At 39.1% G+C, this 22,269-nt stretch overlaps 1 protein-coding gene across 3 annotated transcripts in view; it reads right to left on the reverse strand.

Annotated features, from left to right (window-relative positions):
- The window catches only part of WDR49 (WD repeat domain 49), a 142,410-nt gene that overhangs the window by 55,143 nt on the left and 64,998 nt on the right, over positions 1-22,269 (reverse strand). For all 3 annotated transcript variants that reach the window (XM_030328718.1, XM_030328717.1, XM_030328716.1), the window contains one exon: positions 3,486-3,650. In XM_030328718.1, the coding sequence (XP_030184578.1) occupies positions 3,486-3,650 (165 nt within the window). The remainder of the gene's footprint in view (positions 1-3,485; positions 3,651-22,269) is intronic.

The following is a 22,269-nucleotide window of genomic DNA, read 5'->3' on the forward strand; positions in this document are numbered from 1 at the left end:
CACCATTTAAATTTACCCATTATATTTATAATTCTACTTGTAACCCTACCCGTCTATTCTAATAATGGTTGACTCAAAAGCTATTAGTTAGCATGGATTTTTAAGGGGGAGACTACAAAATCACTTAGAGTTACATTTTGGAGCGTTGAGATCATGGTTCTCTAAGTAAATCGCTCTAAATTTCAGTTTCCTCATTTATGACACAGGAAGCTTACTCCTCTGGGACATTTGGAGGATTAAGCATCTAATACAGAGCCTGAAATACAGTCCTTAGGCATAGGTTTCCCATCTGCTCCCAGTAAAATGTCCTATTGTTAGTGGATGCCAGACCCAGTCCTACAGAGGAGAAGAACTCTTGAGTTTACTTCCTCAGGCAGTGGGTCAGGACCCAGGCCCAATGGGGACACTTTACAACAGAACATCACCAGCAGTTAAAACTAAGCCCTGCTATGAAACATTGCTGGTGCCTCATACACAAAGACCAAGCTGGCAGTATGAAAATTAAATTGCATATACCCTTTGAATTAAAAATTCAACTTCTAGGAAACTGTCTCACAGAGACACTTAGATGTGTGAAATGACATGTTTTAAAGGCTATTCTTTTTTTTTTTTTTAAGATTCTTTTTTTCAAGTTCATTTATTTATTTTTAGACTGAGAGAATGAGCAGAGGAGGGGCAGAGAGAGAGGGGGACAGAGGATCCAAAGCAGGCTCCATGCTGACAGCAGAGAGCCCGATGTGGGGCTTAAACTCACGGACCGTGAGATCATGACCTGAACTGAAGTCTGATGCTTAACTGACTGAGCCACCCAGGCAGCTTTGAAGGCTCTTCTTGAGGCACTGTTTATAAAAGCTCAAGACCTGAATCAACCCAGTTCCTCATTAACAAGGGACTGAACAGAGGCGCCTGGGTGGCTCAGTCGGTTGAGGGTCCGACTTCAGCTCAGGTCATGATCTCGCGGTCTGTGAGTTTGAGCCCCGCGTCAGGCTCTGTGCTGACAGCTCAGAGCCTGGAGCCTGTTTCAGATTCTGTGTCTCCCTCTCTCTGCCCCTTCCCTGCTCATGCTCTGTCTCTCTCTGTCTCTCAAAAATGAATAAACATTAAAAAAAATTTAAAAACAAAAAACAAAAAATAAGGGGCTAAACAATCAGAATATGGAATATCTATACAGTAGCATATAATGCAGCCATTAAGACGAACACGTCATTTCCATATTTCTAAGCTCTGCCCAAACTGGACCAGCTATGAAACGTTAAGCAATTTGCTTTATCTCCTTGGGTTTTAGTGTCCTCCTCTGTAAAAGTGGCATAATAATAATACCAACTATATAGATATATAGATGTGGGGAGTGTAGGGGTGTGCATGTGTAAAGGGGTGTGTATGTATAAAGTGCTTACAACAGTGCCTGGCTGTTAGTAAGTATGCAATAAAAGTTAACTACATTGTTAATAACAATGTCAAGGTCCAAGACAATATGCACAATGCAGAACTTTGTATATACTGGGTTGCCACTGAGAAACAAATGGTGCTCCTGGGCTAGAAGGATGCGTGAGAAACCATTAACAGTGGTAGCTACAAGGGAGGTGAGAAAGAGACTTTCTTTTCACTGTATAACTCTTTGATATTTCAAGTTTTACTGTATGCATACATTAATTATTCAAAACACTAATTAAAAATCAGACACTTCAAAACCATGATAAATAGGGCAATACTTTTAAATCTTTGATGACATAGGTACTGGTTTTGGATTTTCTAAATTATAAATGAGATTGGAAAATGCCATTGATTCCTGTCTCTTCATAGAATATGTCCAGAGCAGCTCAACTCTGATTTATGCATCCTACATAGAGGTTGCCAAATTTCAGAATTCTGTTATTATGATAAAGATAAATGTACTTTCAAAAGCTGTGATTATACTACTAAATTCACATTAAGCCTTCTAAGACGCAGGGCTTGAGCTGAAATGTTGAAGGGTGCTCTTCACCCATGTCACTTCATTGTCCTCTCAACATGGCTCCTACCAAGCCCACCTAAAATAACACCCACACATAGGTATCGCGAAGATCTGACTCTCCCCAAGTCCTGTTAAGTCCTTTAGCTGGGACTATCTGCAAGCTCTTAGCAACCCCGTAGGTTTGTAAGTCTGCCCTACTCTGGACTGTGTAGTTGGTTACTTTCCAAGACAGGGGTGAAAGAAACCTCATCTATTCATTTCAGTTCTCAGTTCAGTCTCATACCCTGGGACTAGTAAGTGGGATACTCACTTGTTCCTTTTACCTAAGCCTGCCTGATACTCCAGTTTCAGCTGTTCTTGTTTATTCCACCTTGACTATTGGGGTTGGAATTGTCCCATTACCTTCCCAACGCCTTTCCAGTAGTCCCGTAAACTAGATTACTTAAGCCCAAGCTCTCAGTCCCTAACCTCATGCTGTTAACCTTCCCAGAGGCCCAGCTCTGTTGATTTTCAGAAATTCTCATTGCAGCCTGCCAGAGCACCTCCTTCACATTGACAGGTGCCACCCTAGAATCCCCTGAACTCCAACTTCCATCATGTTCCACGTACATATCCAGATAACCTTCCGTTAACCCCTTGGCAGGCTACCGGCATGCAACATACACCCCACCATGGAAGATACACCTAATTAATACCCTTCTCATTCCAGTTATGACAGAAGTTGAGAACTATTCAAAGCTTATTCTGGGAAACTGCCTTCTGTTGCCTCAAAGTGTCACAAGCCATCTCCAATCAAAGATTGTCATTAGTCTCAGAGCTGAGGGGGGCAGAGAAGATTCACTGGTAGGCATGATTGCAGATAGCAAATATCTAAGCTTTGCATGAAAATTTGATCATTTTTCAAAGTATAATAGCTCTCATCTCCCAACAGAAATTAGTAATAGCTATAAAATAATAAAAGTGGAAGTATTAAATACTGTAGGTTTAGGATGATAATAAATAAGATAGTGATTGTTCTTTCTACTATCCGTCTTCACCGTCTCACTTGCCTTCACACAAACGTGCAAATTATAACATGGGTTGATTTTGAAATATTCATTTGCCCCCAAATTTGCATCTGTGCCATTTTAACAAGTTTTCTTGGTTGCACTGATTTCTCATTTTACAAACTAAGAAGAAAACTAGGGACATTAGCTGAAGCATAGGAAAATTATTCAGACTTCTTATTCCCCAAAGTAGTCCTCTATCCAGAACTGGAGAAAGGCTTTCTGAAATAAGTATGCCAAGTTGTGTTTTTATTCTAAATAATTTATTCAGAGAAATCATTTATTCATTTTTCCACTGAGGCTTTTTTTTTTCCCCCTAACAGCTTTGTTATTAGATGGTATGGGTTATTTAACTCTTCTAATCTTGTCTTGTCTTTCCTCTTGCATGGCCAAAAAGGCAGAAACAAATATAGCTATAGCTGTGTCTCTTCACATAGTATTTTAGCCTCCTCATATGTGGATAGAAAGCATCACTGTGTTCTCACCTTTACGGTCCCATCTGTGCTGCCAGTCAAAAGCCGTGTCTCATTTGCATCAAGGGCCATAGTGCTGATTTCTGCATTGCCATGGCAACCAGTAAACTGTTTGATTTTCTGCCCAGTGTCTATCATCCAGAAGGCAACAGTAGACCCCTCATCACAGCTGATTACCTAAGAGAAAACAACATTGTAAAGAAATTAAATATAGTCCCAGAAGCCACCATTTTTATTTCAATAAAAATATCTAATCTGTGAATTTTCACTACTGAGATCCACCCACCGCCATGGTTAGAGGCGCATTTGTAACATACTCACTTTCTCTTTGTTAAGCTGATAACATTTCAATTCTCGAGCTAGAACTGAGGTAATGCAGTCATGAGTCTCTTTACCAGAAAAGATAGGACTTTACTTCTTTTACCCACCATTCAGCTTACTGTCTAGAGGCCATACTGAAATCGAGTCCTATTGAAAATAAACTTTAAAATCTTCTGCATTTAAGTGACAAAGCTGATTTTAAGTCACGGTGCTCCCACACTATTTACTATATGAAAAGAAGCATTTTACTATGCACCAGCTTCCGTTTAGCATTCAGAAAAGAAAGTGCTACCCAACATTATCGGGGGGAGGGGAGTTAATTTTAACAAATTATTAAAACGTATCAAATGTATATTCAAACTATTAAATTTTGACTATTAATATATCAAATTATTAAAACGTATCAAATGTATATAGGTTATTAAAATGTATCAAATGTATATTCAGAAGGCCTCGAGAGCTGGCCATCACACATGCACGCATTCATTCATTTTGGTGGCAAGCATTGAATGTCCACTCTGTGCCCAGCTCCGTGAGAGCAGCAGGGATCACTAATGAATCCCTGCTCTGAAGGAATCTGCAGCCTAGCCTTGAACACTAAAATCACCCGAGGAACTTTACAAACCATGCCTGTGTACCAGATCAGAGACTCTGCTGTAACTGAACTAAGGAAGGGGCATTTTTTAAAGAGCTTCTCGGGTTCCTGAAGTGTGCACCCTGGGTTGAGCACTATTGGCGTAGACAGAACAGACAAGACACAGACAAATGCCAAACAAAACTACAGGTTTAGAGGTCTCTCCCCTGGTTGTTGCAGAGGCACAGAGAGGAAAACCCAAAATCCACTCGCTGGGATGGGGGATGGGGAATAAAAGGTGAGGATGGTCAATGTGGGATTGAAGATAGGAACATGCATTTATTGGATGCCAAGCCCTTTACACTGCCTATCTCACTTAATCTTTCTAAAAACTCTGTAAATAATGTTAGTGCCTTCATTCTACTAGGGACAAAATTGAGATTCTAATCAGCTAAGCACCATTCCCAAGCCTACATAATGAGGTTTGAATCATGGGCTATCTATGACAGACACATCATCAGGCCTTCTCTATTGTAGCATAGTATTCCAGATAATTAAGAGTGTGGTTAGAAGAGACAACTTAGACAGTATTCTACACATGAGAAGCAATACGAAGTGTAATGGAGCCGGAGTATGGAGAGGAGGAGATAGACGGTGGGATACGAGGTGAAGAAGCAAGCTGGTGACTGGTACTGAAATTCCTACTGAGCTGTGCTGGAGATCTTAACAAGGGAGACTAGCCCAATGGTGAGCAGAGGGGAAGGGGGTGGAAGGGTGGGTGAGACAGGTGATGGAGATTAAGGAGTGCACTTGCCGTGATGAGCACCAGGTGATGTGTGGAAACGTTGAAACCCTATACTGCACACCTGAAACTAACATGACACTGTATGTCAGCTAAACTGCAGTTAAAATGTTTGAAAAGAGCAATGTTAGAGAATAATGAGTCATGTGTATAAATGACTAGGTAGGGGCCTTAGCTTGCAAGAGACTGTCAAGTGGAATGTATGCGTCAAAATCAGCAGCAATCACTGTTCTTGGTGAGGGCGAGAGTGATACAGCATTTTTTGTTGGTCGGTTTGTGAAGGTACTCCTGGCAACGATGTGGAGAACAAGCTGGGGGTGTAGGAAGACCATCTGGGGACTTCTGTCATAGTCCAGGCAAGAGATGTTCACCTGAAACAGCAGTTCAGAGGTAAAAAGGAGAAAAGAGACAGGAAAAAAAAAAAAAGGGCCACCATTTAGCAACATTTGTGCTCAACAAAGAACTGATCGTGAGCACATGATCTCTTACAGCCTTTTTCCCCTGAAATTACAAACTGCGACTCTGAATCAAACAACTTCTTAAATGATGTAAAACTATATGTATGCGACACATTTTCTCTCATGAAATCAAAAGTAGCTTAAATATTTCATCACCGTTGTGAAACATCAGCATGGTTTCTAGGCCAAATGGCCTGAATCTTGAAACAATGTGACCTACCTCTTCAATTACCACTCGATATATTAACTGACTGTGTTTCTGTTCCTTTGCTGTGTGCAATATGCATGGGGTTCGAGAGCACCAGGTCTGAACCTAGGATGCCTGAGTTTGGAGGTCAATTGTTTGACCTTGGGCTCATTACTTAACCTCTCTAAGCTTCAGTTCCTTCACTTATAAACCAGGGAGAATCATAGTAACTGCCTCAAACCATTTTTAAAAGGTTTAACTAAACTAATATTTATAAAGCATTTAGCATAGTGCATGGCATACGATAAATAAGCCGTAAAAGTTAACTAGTGTTACTATTCTAGTTAAGCTTTATTTGTCTGACTCTCTATTTTAGGTGATATCACTTTTCATATCCAAAGTAGTTCAAAAATATTTAATGTCTTTCTTTCTTTCAACCATGACAGCGAATATAGGCAATTACAATTTTAGAAGCCAGATTGTAGATATACATTGAAATTTCAAATTAGATCAGATTTGTGAATTTTTCACGTAATTACCTAGGAATTTCAATTGCATTCATCAAAAACAAAACCATGAAAACATACAATTTTCCAAGCATGACTGAAAATTTTGATGGCGTTTTAAGAAAAGGTTAAAGGTTGTGAAGGGTTTTATTATTTCTATTCAAAAAGTATTTATTGACCACTTACATGTTAGGCATTTCCATACTAAATGATGGGCATTCCCTGATAAGGACAAAACAACACAAAACAAAAAAAGCAAAGTAAAATGTGACCACGTTCAAGGAGAAGGCTTGCCTACTTGTCCGAGACTGGCATCGTCCGCGTCACAAAGCATCTAATCAGCAACCACACCACTTCTATCTGCTGTAGACATTCAATGAGGAATTAGTAACTTTCACACTTTGCTACTTGCAGCAAAACTCTCCCTCTGCTGCCCACCTGGCTGAGCCCCGACACTATTCATCAGTTTTCAGCACCTTTCTCTGCTCATTTAATGATTTTTCATGAAATCAGAATCAATAATGGCAATAGTATATAGCCAGTCGGATTTCATTTTATGGCAGTCGGCAAACCCCAGGAAAACAATGTGCTGAAAAACAAGGACTGACTGTGTCACAAACATCCTACCAGGATTAACCAGACTCTGCTGTCACTATGACAATCTCAGAACACAAGAATAGCAAGGCAGGCGAAAAGACTTTCAAAGTTTGGTGAGAGAGGAGTGCATTTAACATCACTCGGCAGGTGAAGGAAGTGTTTGACTACGGGACGGTAAGGACTTTATTTTTAGCAAGCTGATTTTCTCAGTAATAAAGCCCAGGAATAAGTATTGGCATCATATTTACAGGCCGGATTTTGATGATACAAAATCGCATGAAGTTTTTGGTTCATTCCTGGCTGCTTCTTATCAGATGAGACCTCAACCGACAAGGACGCAGCAGGGCCCCGGCAGTATGCAGGGCAGAAATGACACTACCCTAAGAACTTCACTCCAGCGCAAGTGGGTTTCAGAGCAAATCTTTGTTCTCCACCTTATGTACCCAAGCTAATAACCATTTAGGAATATATGGGTCTTTTCGTCTCTCTCATCTGAAGCTGTCACAGCCAATGAGGCAATTCTAGGAGATACGAGGTTGTATCCATGTCCCTTAATTGTCTTCTTATATTCCAACAAGCAGTAGGCATTTTAGTTGTCTCTCCATGCATTCCAAGTCCTAGGTCTAAGCAGGAAGGGAAATCAAAAATTACAGCCGCAGATATCGCTGGCTACCAAGGGATGAGGACATTTGATTTAATTGCTGTTTATAGTTCTATTTTCAGTCAGTCCTGTTTGAGGCCCCATAATATAAAGCAGGCTACCTCCTTTATTTCTATTGTGCATCAAATCTCTTAGAAGTTATATCTCTGTAAGTAGTGAGGCGAGGGGAATGATAATATCTAAGTCCTGGTACGGAAGATGATTCAAATATTTTAAGGCAGCCATTCTCCATTTATAAATCTTATTTATTACCTCTTGTAGAGTAACTTGTAATTTGCTCTTTCAAATTCATTCCTCGAGTTTACTGAACCCCTACAATATGGAAGACCCGGGATTTAGGTGTTGGGGATTCAGCAGTAAACAATTCCTGCCCTTACATTTAGTGGAGGAAGAGACGCAACCAGATGAGAAAACAAAATAAAATAAAAATATATGGCTAGTGGTGATAAGCATTATGGAGAAAAATAAAACTGAGAAGGAGGAAGAAATCACTGGGAGTGAATGCAAAGCTGGGGGCTCAGAGAAAGCCTCCCTGAAGAATCATTTGAAGAAAGACATGACTGAGGTAAAGGAGGAAGCCATACAGATACCTAAGTGAAGAAAGTTCCAGGCAAAGGAAACAGCAATGCAAAGGCCCTGAGGTAAAGTGCCCTCGGCACATTCAAGGACTAGCAAGGAGGTAGGCTTAGGCAGTGTGAGTGAGGGGAGGGGCAGCAGGCTGTGACCACTTTACATAGGCATTCAAAACACTTTCCAAATCACCAGGCATCCCCAGGAACTAGGTGACAGAAAAATACCACTTTCTCTTTTTTGGCTAATATTTACTTACCTTTTACTCCTGCTTTGTTCCATGTGTGTTTATATGGAATATCCTTTGTCCTTTGTCAGAACATCTACAAGGGAGGTATTATAATCCCTATTTTATAGATAAGAAAACTCTTGTTTAGAGAAGTTAAAAATCACTTGCTCAATACAAAGTATTGGGAACTCTGACTAAAACCTCACCACTTCCCTCATTCTAAACAAATAGCTGAGAAAACACTACTTCAAAAAGTAGTTGAGATTGGACTTCCAACGTTCCAGTTCTGCCTGCTCAGAAGTCATCCACCCTAACAATAAGTAAAAAGCCAAACAAAATTCAAAAATCAACAACCCTTCCCGGATCAATAATAGCAATGAGGGCAAATTGCTATCCCCCAGAACTGGAGATATCAACAGGCAAATAGACAAAATAACAATTTACCAGAGCAGGAACTCGTGAACCGAAACTCCACGGGAAACAGTGCTGAGATAGAAAAACAAGAACCGTAATTGACGAATTGCTGGAGGCTCTAAGTGGACGAGTCTGAGAGCTAAAAATTCCAGGGGGAGCCAGTCATAGGGGGGCCCCACAATTTTATGAGCTTTATTTTGAGGATATCGACCAGGTTCTTACTGTAATTTTGGAGAAAAACCCCCTCCTGCTTCTGGCAGGGGCAGAAGCAAAGAAAAGATTTCAAAATACATTAGAGTAATTCTGTTCCTCTTAACAAGGTCTGCGCTCGAGGGAAACTACTTAACCAGGGCCTCACCTGCTGGGGGTTTATCAGCACTTAACTGACCTGAGGTAGGAAAATACCAAATTCTAGCTGGCTCTAGCCTTCCTGTGGGATATAAGGGTGGGGAACAACTGGGAAGCCTATGTGAAGCTCACATATGTCCAGAAGCACAGGCTCACAAAAGACTGACACCTAATCCTAGGAATATAGACTCCTTCCCCGCCCCCCACACCTCACCACCACACTTCTAAAGGCCTATTTACAGCAGTTCCTTTCACCATATTTCCCACTATCAAGAAAATATTAATATGAGAGGAGAAGATCGATTCAGTAGGCAGAGAGGGAAAGATTAGGGCCTGAGGTCCCTGGGTGGGGAAAAACACATATTTTGGAACAATGCTGGGAGTGTCTGACCACAGCAAATCCCCTCAGGTGCAATGTTCCTCTTAAGAACTAACAGACCCCCACCTACTGTCCCTCAGGTTTCCCTCAGGAATTGGAGGAAAGACCTAGGTATGGCTATAGGCCACCCCTCATACAATGGAAATTAGCCAATCAGGAATGGACAACTCAACACCTCGAGTTATCCAGCCAATAAGGGTAGAACCTGAGAAGGAACAAGGAGGAAGTGAAGGGGAGAGTAGGGGAGGGCTAACCAAAACCTTATAAAACAAGACCCTTGTGTCTTGGAAGCGGGGGGGGGGGCATTCACTTTTGAATATCCCCTATCTGTAAAGAGCTTTCCAACTAGTCTAACTTTGTAATCTTATACTCTAATAAACTTTTGCCTGCTGCTCATTTTGTGTCCACCTCTTAATTCTTCAAAGCGGAGAGACAACGAATCCTGGGTATTGTGGTGAAAGATCCTGCAACACTACAAAACATTCTAAAAGGCAAAAAAACATAGTTTGAAGAAAGAGAGCAAGCATCACACCCAGACATGGCAGCAGGGATGTTGGAATTATCAGATCGGAAATTTAAAACAACTATGATTAACGTGCTAAAGGCTCTAATGGGTAAAGATAGCATGTGAGAACAGATGGGTAACATGAGCAGAGAGATGGAAATTCTTAGAAAGAACCAGAAAGAGGTGCTACAGATCAGGAGGGAAGTGTGCCTTTCATGTGCTTACTAACAGACTAAATGTGGCTGAGGAAAGAGTCTCTGAGCTTCTGGATATATCAGTAGAAACCTTGAAAACTGAAAAGGCAGAGGACAAAGACTGAAAACAAAAACAAAATACAGTATTCAAGAACTGTGGGGCAACTACCCAAGGTATAATATTCACACAATGTGAATACAAGTAGGAGAAGAAAAAAAAGGAACCAAAGAAATACCTGAAACAGTAATGACTGAAAATTTTGGCAAATTAATGACAGGTACCAAGCCACAGATTCAGGAAGCTCATGTGACACAAAGCAGAATAAATGCTACAAAAATAAAAATAAATAAATAAATAAATAAATAGCAACACCTAGGCCTAGTGAAGTCAAAGGTAACATCTTAAGAGAAGCCAGATAAGAAAGACAACTTATCTTCAAAGGAACAATAAAGATAAGAATTACAATTGACTTCTCCTTAGAAAACACAATCCAGAAGGGAGTCAAGTGAAATATTTAAAGTGTTGAGAGAATAAACCTCCCAACCTAGAATTCTGTATCTCGTGAAAATAACCTTGAAAATAAAGAAGTAGACTTTCTCAAACAAACAAAAACTAAAGGAATTTGTTGCCAGTAGGCCTACCTTCAAACTATGTTAAAAGAAGATCTTTAAAGATAAAGAAAATAAAGTCAGAAAACTGGATCTACACCAAAAGGGAAAAACATTAAAGAAAGAATAAGTAAAGGTAGAATAAAAACTTTTATTTTTCTTGTTCTTAATTGATCTTAATTTGATCTAACAATCAAAACAATAATACCAACAATGCACTAAATTATGTATGCTTCTGTATACATACATGATTATATAGAGATATATGCTAATATATAAGGGAAATGAATGACAACAGTGATACAGGGGGAAAGAGGGAGGAATTAGATTATTTTGTTATTATAAGGCATGAAAACTACTTGTAAAGTAATATAGTGTTATGTGAATGTGGACTTGGATCTGTTATAAACGTACATTGAAAACTCTAGAGCAACCATTTTTCAAAAGCTAAAAGCAAAATGTAACTGATATGCTAAAAAAGAGAGGAAATAGAATCAATTAAAACCATAGAAAAGGAACAGAAGATTAAAACAGGAACAAAGAACGAGGGCAACCAATAGAAAACAGTGACAAAGTGAAAGCTATTTATCCAACTATATCAATAATCACTTTGAATCTAAATGCACTAAATGAACAAATCAAGCCAGATTGTCAGAGTGGATAACAAAATCAAGACCCAACTATATGTTGTATAAAAGAAACTCAATTTAAATATAAAAATACATTCAGATTGAAAGTAAAATGGACAAAGAATGATATGCCATGCTACCACAAATGAAAAGGACGTGGGAGTAGCTATAGTGATTTCAGACAAAGCAGACTTTAGAGCAAGAAGGTTATTAGGGATGAAGACGGGAATAATAATAAAGGGTCAAGTCTCCAAGAACACATAACATTCCTTAATGTGTGTGACTCTAACAAACTGCATCAAACCACAGGAGGCGAAACTGGTAGAACTGTAAGGAGAAATACATTAATCCACTTTTATAGTTGAAGATTTCAACACTCCTCTTTCAGAAAGGGACAGAACCAGCAGGCAGAAAATCAGTAATGATATAGTTGAACTCAACAATATCATCAATCAAGTGGATACAAATATAAAATAAACTACCTCATACAACAATGACAAAATACATATTTTTCTCAAGCTTGTATGGAACTTTCACCAAAATAATATGCCCCATATTTTGGGACATAAAACACACCTTAAACAAATTTAAAAGAATAAAAATCATACAATGTCTGGTCTTCGACCACAGTGAAATTAAACTAGAAATCAACAACAGAAAGGTAACTAGAAAAATCCCTTAATACTTGGAGATTAAATGGCACATTTCTAAATAACACATAGGTCAAAGAAACTCTCAAGAGAATTTTTAAAATATTAACTAAATTAAAACACAAATAAAAGTTTTAGGATGCAGAGAAAGCAATGCTTAGAGGAAAATTTATGCATATATTGGAAAAGTTAATGCAATTAAAAGTAAGCAGAAGAAAAGAAAAAAATTAAAATTAGAGCAGAAATCAATGAAACTGAAAACCAAAAATTAATAAAGTCAGTGAAACCAAAACCTTTATTGAAAAGATCAGTAAAACTGATAAGACTTTAGCTAGTCTAAGTAAGAAAAAAAAGAAGAGAGAAGACATAAATCACTAATATCAGAAATGAAAGAGGGGACATCACTAAAGATCCCATAGACATTAAAAGGATAATAGAGGAATACATACTATAAAAACTCTATGCCTACAAATTTGACAACCTAGACAAAATGGGCCAACTTATTTAAATACACAATCTTCCCAAATTCTCACGAGAAATAGACATATTAGAAAAAATAGACATAAGAGAAGTCCAAATAGGCTTATATCAGTGAAAAAAATTAAATCAATAGTTAATAATGTGCCTTTTTAAAAAAATTATTTAAATTCGAGTTAGTCAACACTCAGTGCAATATTGGTGTCAGTAGAATTCAGTGATTCATCACTTACAAACAACAGTGCTCATCATCATACGTGCCCTCAATAATGCCCATCCCCCATCTAGCCCATCCCCCACCTACCTCCCTTCATCGATCCTCAGTTTGTTCTCTATCGTTAAGAGTCTCTTATGATTTGTTTCCCTCTCTCTTTTTCCCTCTTCCCAAATGTTCATCTATTTTGTTAAATTCCACATGATTGAAATTGCATGGTATTTATTCGTCTCTCTCTGATTTCGTTAGTGTAATACACTCTAGTTCCATCCATGTCATTGCAAATGGCAAGATTTCATTATTTTTGATGGCCAAGTAATATGCCATTGTATACATGTACTACGTCTTCTTTATTCACTTATCAGTCGATGGGCAATTGGAATCTTTCTATAGTTTGGCTATTGTTGACAAGGTTGCTATGAACATTGGGGTGCATGTACCTCTATGAATCTGTATAATTAATAATATTCTAAATCAGGAGCACCTGGGTGGCTCAGTTGGTTAAGAGTGACTCTTAACCACACTTGACTCATAACCACGTCATGATCTCATGGTTCATGAAGTTCTAGCCCTGCATCAGGCTCCGCTCTGTTAGTGCAGAGCCTGCTTGGGATTCTCTCTCTGCCCCTCCCTGCCTCTCTCTCTCAAAATAAATAAATAAACTTAAAAAAAGTTAAAAACACATAATGTTCCAAAACAGAAAGCACAGGCTGAATGGGTTCATTGATGAATTCTATGAAAATTTAAGGAAGAAATGATACCAATTTACTATAGTCTTGTTCAGAGGATAGAAGCAGAGGGAATACTTCCTGACTCATTCTATGAGGCCAGCATCACCCTAACCAAACAAAATACCAAAACCAAAGACATTACAGAAAAGAAAACCACAGACCAATATGTCTCATAAACATAGATGCACCAATACTTAACAAAATAATAGCAAACCAAATCCAACAATGCATAAAAAAAGTCACATAGCGTAACCAAGTGATACTTATCCCAGGTATGCAAGGCTGCTTCAACATTTAAAAATCAATTAATGCAAACCATCACATTGATAGGAAGAAACATCATGTGATCATATTAATAGATGCAGAAAAAGCATCTGACAAAATCCAATACCTATTCATGATAAAAATTATCAGTAAACTTGGGGTACTCGGGTGTCTCAGGTGGTTAAGTGACTGGCTCTTGATTTCGGCTCAGATCAAGGTCTCACAGTTGTCAGGCTCTGTGATGGGGGAGCCTGCTTAGGATTCTCTCTCACACTCTCCCTCTGCCCCTCCCCTGCTCCCCCTCGTTCTCTTTCTCTGTCTCTATAAAAAAAAAAAAAAATATATATATATATATATATATAGATAGATATATATATATATCTATATATATATATATATATATCTGTAAACTACTAGTAGAGGGAAACTTCCTCCACTTGATAGAGTACTTGCAAAAAACATAGAGCTAATATCATACTTAATGGTGAGAAACACGAAGCTTCCATACTGAGGTACAAGGCAAGCATATCCCCTCTTATCACTCCTTTTCAACATCATCTAGAAACTTTACCTAACTCACTAAGACAAGTAAAGGAAATAAAAGGTATAAAGATTAGAAAAGAAGGAATAAATTGCCTTGGTTAACAGATGACATGATCCTCTATGTAGAAAATACGAAAGCATAAATAAAAAACTCCTAGAACCAAAGTGATTACAGCAAGATAGCAGGATGCAAGGTTAATATATAAAAGTCAATCATTTTCCTATAAAGCAGCAATGAAAAGTAGAATTTGAAAATAAAACTGCAATGCCATTTACATTCGTAGTTACTGAAATTAAATACTTAGGTATAATTTAAAAAATGAACAAGATCTATATGACATAAACTATAGACCTCTGATAAATGAAATCAAAGAACTAACTAAATGGAGATATTCCATATTTTATGGATAGGAAAACTCAATATTGTGAAGATCTCAGTTCTCCCCAACTTAACCAATATATTCCATGCAATGCAAATAAAAATCCCAGCAAGTCATTTTGTGGATATTGACAAACCGATTCTAAACTTTGTATAAAGAGACCAAAGACCCAAATGAGCTAACACAATATTATAGGAAAAGAACAAAATTGGAAGACTGACACTGCCAACTTCATGATTTACCATGAAGCTTCAATAACCAACACAGTATAATACTGGCATAAAAATGGACAACTAGATCAATGGAACAGAAAAAAGAGCCCCAAAATAGATGCACATAAATGCGGTCAACTGATCTTTGCCAAAGAAACCAAGGCAGTATAACGGAAACAGGATAGTCTTTCCAACAAATGGTGCAGGAATAACTGGACATCCATATGTAAGAAGATGAATCTAGACGCAGACCTCACGCCCTTCACAAAAACCAACACAATGGATCACAGACCTAAAAACGTAAAACACAAAACTGTAAAACGCCAAGAAGACACATTGGAGAAGATTTAAATGATCTTGGGTTTGGCAATGACTTCTTAGATAAAACGTTGAAGGTATGGTCCATGAAAGACAAAAACGGATAAGCTGGACTTCATTAAATTAAAAAATTTCTGCTCTGCAAAAGACACTGTCAAGAGAATGAAAAGGTAAGGCACAGATTTGGAGAAATTATTTTCAAAAGACACTTACGTTGAAGTGAACTGTTACCCAGAATATACAAAATATACAAAAACTCTTAAAATTCAACAAGAAAACAATCCAATTAAAAAATGGGCCAAAGATCTTAACAGACACCTAACCAAACAATATAAACAAATGGCAAATAAGCATATGAAAAGATGTTCCACATTATATGGCATTGGGGAAATACAAGGTAAAATAATAATGTGATACTATACATCTATTGTACATACTATGCGTTCCAATAGAATGGCTTAAATCTGGAACACTGACAACATCAAATGCTGATGAGGCTGTAAAGCAGTAAGATCATTCATTCTTATTGCCTGTGTGAAAGCAAACTGGTACAGCCACGTTGGGAGGCACAAAACTAAGCATATTCTTACCATACAAGCTCCCAATCATGTTTCTTGATATTTACCCAAAGGAGTTGAAAACTCATGACCACACAAAAGCCTATGCATAGAAGTTTACAGAAGCTTTATTCATAATAGCCAATACAGGGACGCAGCCAAGATGTCCTTCAGTAAGGGGCGCCAGGGTGGCTCAGTCGGTTAAGCATCCAACTTGGGCTCAGGTCACGATCTCATGGTTCGTGAGTTTGAGCCCTGCGTTGGGCTCTGTGCTGACAACTCAGAGCCTGGAGCCTATTTCAGATTCTGTCTCTGTCTCTCTCTGCCCCTCCCCCACTTGCATTCTGTCTCTCCTCTCTCTCTCTCAAAAATAAACATTAAAAAAAATTTAAAAAGGGGCGCCTGGGTGGCTCAGTTGGTTAAGCGTCCTACTTCGGCTCAGGTCACGATCTCACTGTCCATGAGTTCGAGCCCCGTGTCAGGCTCTGTGCTGACTGCTCAGAGCCTGAAGCCTGTTTTCAGATTCTGTGTCTCCCTCTCTCTCTCTGCCCCTCCCCCGTTCATGCTCTGTCTCTCTCTGTCTCAAAAATAAATAAATGTTAAAAAAAATTTTTTTTTAATTAAAAAAAAAGATGTCCTTCAGTAAGTGAATGGATAAACGGTGGAACATCTATACAATGGAATACCATTCAATATTAAAAAAAAAAAAAGATCGCTCAAGCCATTGAAATACATAGAGAAAACATAAATGCATATTACTGAGTGATAGAAGCCAATCTGAAAAAGCTGTATGCTATAATGGTGGATACATGAGATTATACATTTGTCTAAACTCTCAGAATGTACTACACCAAGATTGGCCCTAATGTAAACTGTGGTTACACTTGGTGATAATGATGTGTCAGTATAGGTTCATCATTTGCAATAAATGTACCACGCTAGTGGTGGGTGTGGATAGTGGGGCAGGGTATGAGTGTGGGAAGACAGGGGGCATATGGGGGTATCTTTGTACTTTCTACTCAATTTTTCTGTGAACCTGAAAGTGTTCTTCAAAAAAACAAATTATTTTTTTAAAAAAGGCTGAGACTGTGATGTTGAGAGAGGCTGAGGAAAGGGTGGCTTTTATGGAGACTATTTGACGATATCCATCAAGGTCACTGACATAAATACTCTCTGACTCCATAATTTCAGCTCTAGGAATTTATTCCACAGATATTTCCTCACTAGTGCTAAAATCTGTGTGTTCAAGGTTGAAAACTACTACATTATTTGTAATATAAAAATACTGAAATCAAAAAATGTCCGTAAAAGCTGACGAAAAAACTTTGCTACAACCATGTAATGGAATACTGTGCAACCGTAACAAAGTAAGAGGCTACTCTAGGTAATGAGATAAGATGATCTTTAGGCTGTATTGTTAGGTGAAAAATCAATGTACAGAACAGTGTTTCTGTGCATACAATATGCTATCGTTTGTGTAAACAGCATTTAAAATAACATCAATTCTTAAATATTAAGAATTAAATCTATCCATATTTAAAAGTGAGTATATATGTTTCCTTGTGTATGAGTAGAATAGCGGTTAAAGGTAGTTCCTGAAAGTCAAAACTGGTTGCCTCGAGGGAAGGAAACGGAGTGGGTAGAGATGGAGAAGAGGAAATTTTCACTGAAATTTTCATCAACATCCTTTTGAGTTTTGTAACATTGAAATGTGTCATTCTTTCCAGGTTAATGACATTTAAATATGCATATGTGCATATGTGTGTATATATATGATTTGGTGTAACCTTAAGACGAGGGTACTCCCCATGTCTCCAACAGGTGACAAGAGCCCATGGCCTCAGGATTGACATGTAACCAAGTACAGCCTCAAGCTGACCACTTAAGAAGAGCCGTGTCAATAAAAGGAAGGTCACTTGGAGTCCAGCAAATAAGGCAGGCAAGGAGAAAGTTTTCATCAGTGTTCATCCAGCTATGTTCAAAAGAGAAACTCATTGGCTTTGACCTGAATACAAGCACTAAAGAGATATAATGTCTTGTAAGGTGGAGATAAATTTCCCTCAAGCTTGTCCACTTCCCTTTGCTCAGATTTACAATTACCAAGGGAACTACCAATTGAATTGGTTAGATTCTCAAATATCTCAATTCCCAAAAAATGGTGTGCAGAAGAGAGGACAAGAGATACACTGTCACTAAAAAATTATAGTCCAGCCCCATTTAAAAAAAGAAAAAACTTTTAATGTTTATTCATTTTTGAAACACAGAGAGAGACAGAACACGAGTGGAGGAGGGGCAGAGAGACAGGGAGATACAGAATCAGAAGCAGACTCCAGGCTCTGAGCTGTCAGCACAGAGTCTGATGTGGGGCTCAAACCCACGAACCGCGAGATCATGACCTGAGCTGAAGTCGGATGCTTAACCGACTGAGCCACCCAGGCTCCAGCCCCATTTTTAATGAATGATTTGGCATTATGCCTTGCTGTGATAGTACAAGAGGTGGTCCTCGATAAAGAGCACCACTCTGGCTAATATGAAGAGGGTCTAGTCTTCAAATTTTCCAAGTCAACATCCCATGCTGAGACGTGGGAACCCCACCAATGATCTCGAGGGTCCTGCTGGAGGCAGCCAGGCAGCCGCGGACATGTCTCTTTACATAACCATGCATGTGATTAATATGCTTACTCTTGGAGATTGGGTAAAATGGTAAGATTCTGGGAGGCAATTTGTGTATCAAATTATCTAATATGCATATATTTTAACCTAGAATTCATTCCTAAGATTTTACCCTAGAGAAATAAAGTCATGAGTGTGAATATATTTATGCACAAAAAAGTTCATAATAGCAAAATTCTCATCAAGGCAAATGGATCAGTAAATTATGACACACACACAGGGATACTGTGCTGCTTTTTAAAAATGATTTAGTAGATCTACATACACTTAGGTGCAAGGAAATATATTCCAATATATTATAGAATAAAAAAGAAGCTTACGGAACCATATTTATATAAAATATTCTATGCACACAGAGATATTTAGAACATATTGATGGTATTTCAGCAATACTTAGTTCCTTATTTGAGCTTACTGCATTGTTTTAATTTCTTATAATAATAAGCATGTAGTGCTTTACAAAGCTAAGTTATTTAAATAATAAAAAATAGTTAATATCGTTCTCTGCCTAAATGCAATGATGCCTAAATATCTAGTCTGACTATAAATATGTCCTAGATGCAAGACAAACTGAAACATCACCATATTTTACAAAACAACATAAACCCACATCATTAGGATGAGAGCCAGAGTGATCACTCAGAAATTTTATCTATTCCAGTTTATAGGAGTCCTACAAATACATTTTTTTTTAAGTTTCCTAACCTCATGAGTTTTTAATAAAAGCTCCATTTAAGAACTCGGTGCAAAGACAGTTCATTAGAACTGCCTCGGGGATATTGAGTTCCTTTGATTCTTTCAAAATTCAGCATTCCAGGGACTCCTTCATCCTGTCCCAACTTGTTCTGCTGTGAGCTGTGAGGGCAAGCTTTGCCGGGTGAGGTAAAGCATGTGGTTTCTTTTAAAAGATTTTGCAGGGTATAACATCACTTTCTTAGATTAGGGTACAAGGATACCAAAAGGCAGGTGGATAAAGAAAAGTCGGAAAGCTGCGCCCAGTTGCTTTAATACAGGGATTATGTCAGGTCTCTGCCGAAGTCCAAAGAGAATGAAATAATAATAAAGCTTCGGCAACATATTAAAATGACAACAGAAAGGGAGGTTCTCATTAAACTCAGACAAAGAGAAAGTCTACCAAAACAAAACAAAACAAAAAACAAAAAACCCCACCAAACCAGATAACCAAAGAACAAGTTCCTGTGGACTGAAAAAGCCTGGATTCCTTTTGAACCTGGAATGAGAAAGGGTGATATTTGACCAAATCTAGCAATTGAGATGTATTTGATGCTCGGGAGAGTCTAAGGAGTTGTAGGGAGATACAGAAGTGGAATGGAAGGATCTTTCCCCTTACATCAAAATCAAAGGAGGAGAGAAAAATGGGAGTTTAGTTAAGCGTTTGACTGGAAACAACTAGAAATGTGAGCAACACTCAGAGAGGGGAGAGGTAAGTGTGGGGTGTCCCTGCAGATTCTGGGAGCGGAGAGGACCAAGAGGAGCTCTGGGGATGAATGTTTATGAGCAGGAAGTGAGGAGAGAAGGGGCAGGATCAATAACTACCTCTCCTAAAGTGGTGTTCCTGGATAAGCCCAATTCAGGATCCCCTCCTCCATTCTAATCCTCCTAACATCTTGCTTTCACATGCACATGTTTAAAACAAAGATTAAGGAATATCAAGAAGTTTAAGAATAGTAGTGTCGTGGGGCCCCTGGGTGGCGCAGTCGGTTAAGCGTCCGACTTCAGCCAGGTCACGATCTCGCGTTCCGTGAGTTCGAGCCCCGCGTCAGGCTCTGGGCTGATGGCTCAGAGCCTGGAGCCTGTTTCCGATTCTGTGTCTCCCTCTCTCTCTGCCCCTCCCCCGTTCATGCTCTGTCTCTCTCTGTCCCAAAAATAAATAAACGTTGAAAAAAAAAAAAAAATAATAATAGTAGTGTCGTAAATCACCAGCATTTAGCCTGAGAGGTATAGGGGGCAGGGGGAGCCTTGATAAAGCTGGCTGTTTCTAAGAGGCAGGCTATAGCAAAGCAATGCTGCAGAGATATGTGCTGTTGCCAATTTCACATCTATGCTCCCCACCTCCATCACCCAACACCCTCGCCACAAGACACATACATTTTTAAGAGTCAATCAACTGAAGCTTAGACATGTTAATCTATCTGCTGGACCCTGAACTCTGATCTAACTCAGCGGATCTAAAACCTTTAGATCTTGGGGGCACCTGGATGGCTCAGTTGGTTAAGTGTCCAATGCTTGATTTCGGTTCACGTCATGATCTTACAGTTCATGGGTCCGAGCGCCTTGTCTAACTCTTCCCTGACATTGTGGAGCCTGCTTGGGATTCTCTCTCTCCTCTCTCTCTCTCTGCCCCTCCCATGCGCGTGCTCTCCCTCTCTCTCTCTCTCTCTCTCTCAAAGGGATCTTGGGATCCCTTAAGGCTCTTAAAAATTACTGAAGAATCCAAACAGGTTTAGTTTATGTGGGAGACAGAGACAAAGATAAATATACTATGTATTTACCATATTAGAAATTTAAACTGAGAAACTGTGAAAACACAAGAATACAAAAGCTTATATTCTTTTAGCCATTAGAGCAATGATGTCATCACCCCTCACGCAGCCTCTAGAAAACCCCAGTATACACTCAGGAGACAATAATGAAAAACGCGAATGACTACTACTATAATGAAAAGAGTTTTGATCTTGCAGATTCTCTGAAAGAATCTGAGCTCCCTCAGGGGTCTGAGGTCACACTGTGAAACTGCTGGTTTTTTCTTTTTAATTTTTTAGTTTTTATTTTAGTGGAGGGAGGGAGGGGCAGAGAGAAGGGGAAAGAAAGAATCCCAAGCGGGCTCCATACTCAGCATGGAGCTCGACACAGAGCCCGATGCGGGGCTCAATTCCCTCATCCTGGGATCATGACCTGAGCTGAAACCAAGAGCTGAACATGTGACCAAATGAGCCCCCCCCCCCCAGGCACCCCGAAAATTGCTGTTTTAAACTCAAGTCCATGCTTTATTTTTCCAAGACCAGGCTGTGGTACATTCAGTGAATGACGTTCACAATCTGGCTGTAAACTCCCTTTACTGCCTCAACTCCCACAACATTTGCTAAGTACCTCCAAACACCAGAATAAATCCTCTCCCTGTTGAAAAAAAAAAAAAAAATGTCCTGTGAGTACGGGAGGCTCTCTGAAAGCTCATGCTGTGTCTTCTGTCTGGAACTGCTTCCTTCCCCTTTTACAGAGTCCCACTCTAAGACTTCAGGGCTCTATTCTGTCACCCAGCCCAGCCCCAGGCAGAACTGACCACCCGCCGTGGACACAGCACTTTGCTCTCATCTTTACTGTGTTTTACTGTATTCCACCCTGAAGGTGTGAATTAGTAATGTGTCTGCCTTCCCTTCTTCCATCCCTCAATCCTGAATTGAGCCCCTGCTTAGCAGTGAACACCAAGATGGTCTGGACCTGAATCTCCCCGAGCTACTGGAAGAAAGAGACGGGAGTGTAGGAATCTGACTCCTCATTCCTGACACCTGGACTTGTTCAAAACTGTTTTATTTGCTTGGTCTAATTACTCTGAAATGATACATTCTCACTGGGGGATGGGACTGTGGGTGACTTTGTTTTCTTTGCTCTTAACTGCAATACATGTTTATAATTATAAATGTAATGTCACATTAAAGTGTTTCTCTGTAGCCTAGCCGCTATAGTTCCGAAACACGTATGCTAGGGACGGTTCTATGGGCTCTATATACATATTAATGCTTTTAATTATTTATACTGCTAACAGCAAAAATAAG

Source organism: Lynx canadensis, chromosome C2 (assembly GCF_007474595.2).
Source record: "Lynx canadensis isolate LIC74 chromosome C2, mLynCan4.pri.v2, whole genome shotgun sequence".
NCBI classification, from domain to species: Eukaryota; Metazoa; Chordata; class Mammalia; order Carnivora; family Felidae; genus Lynx; species Lynx canadensis.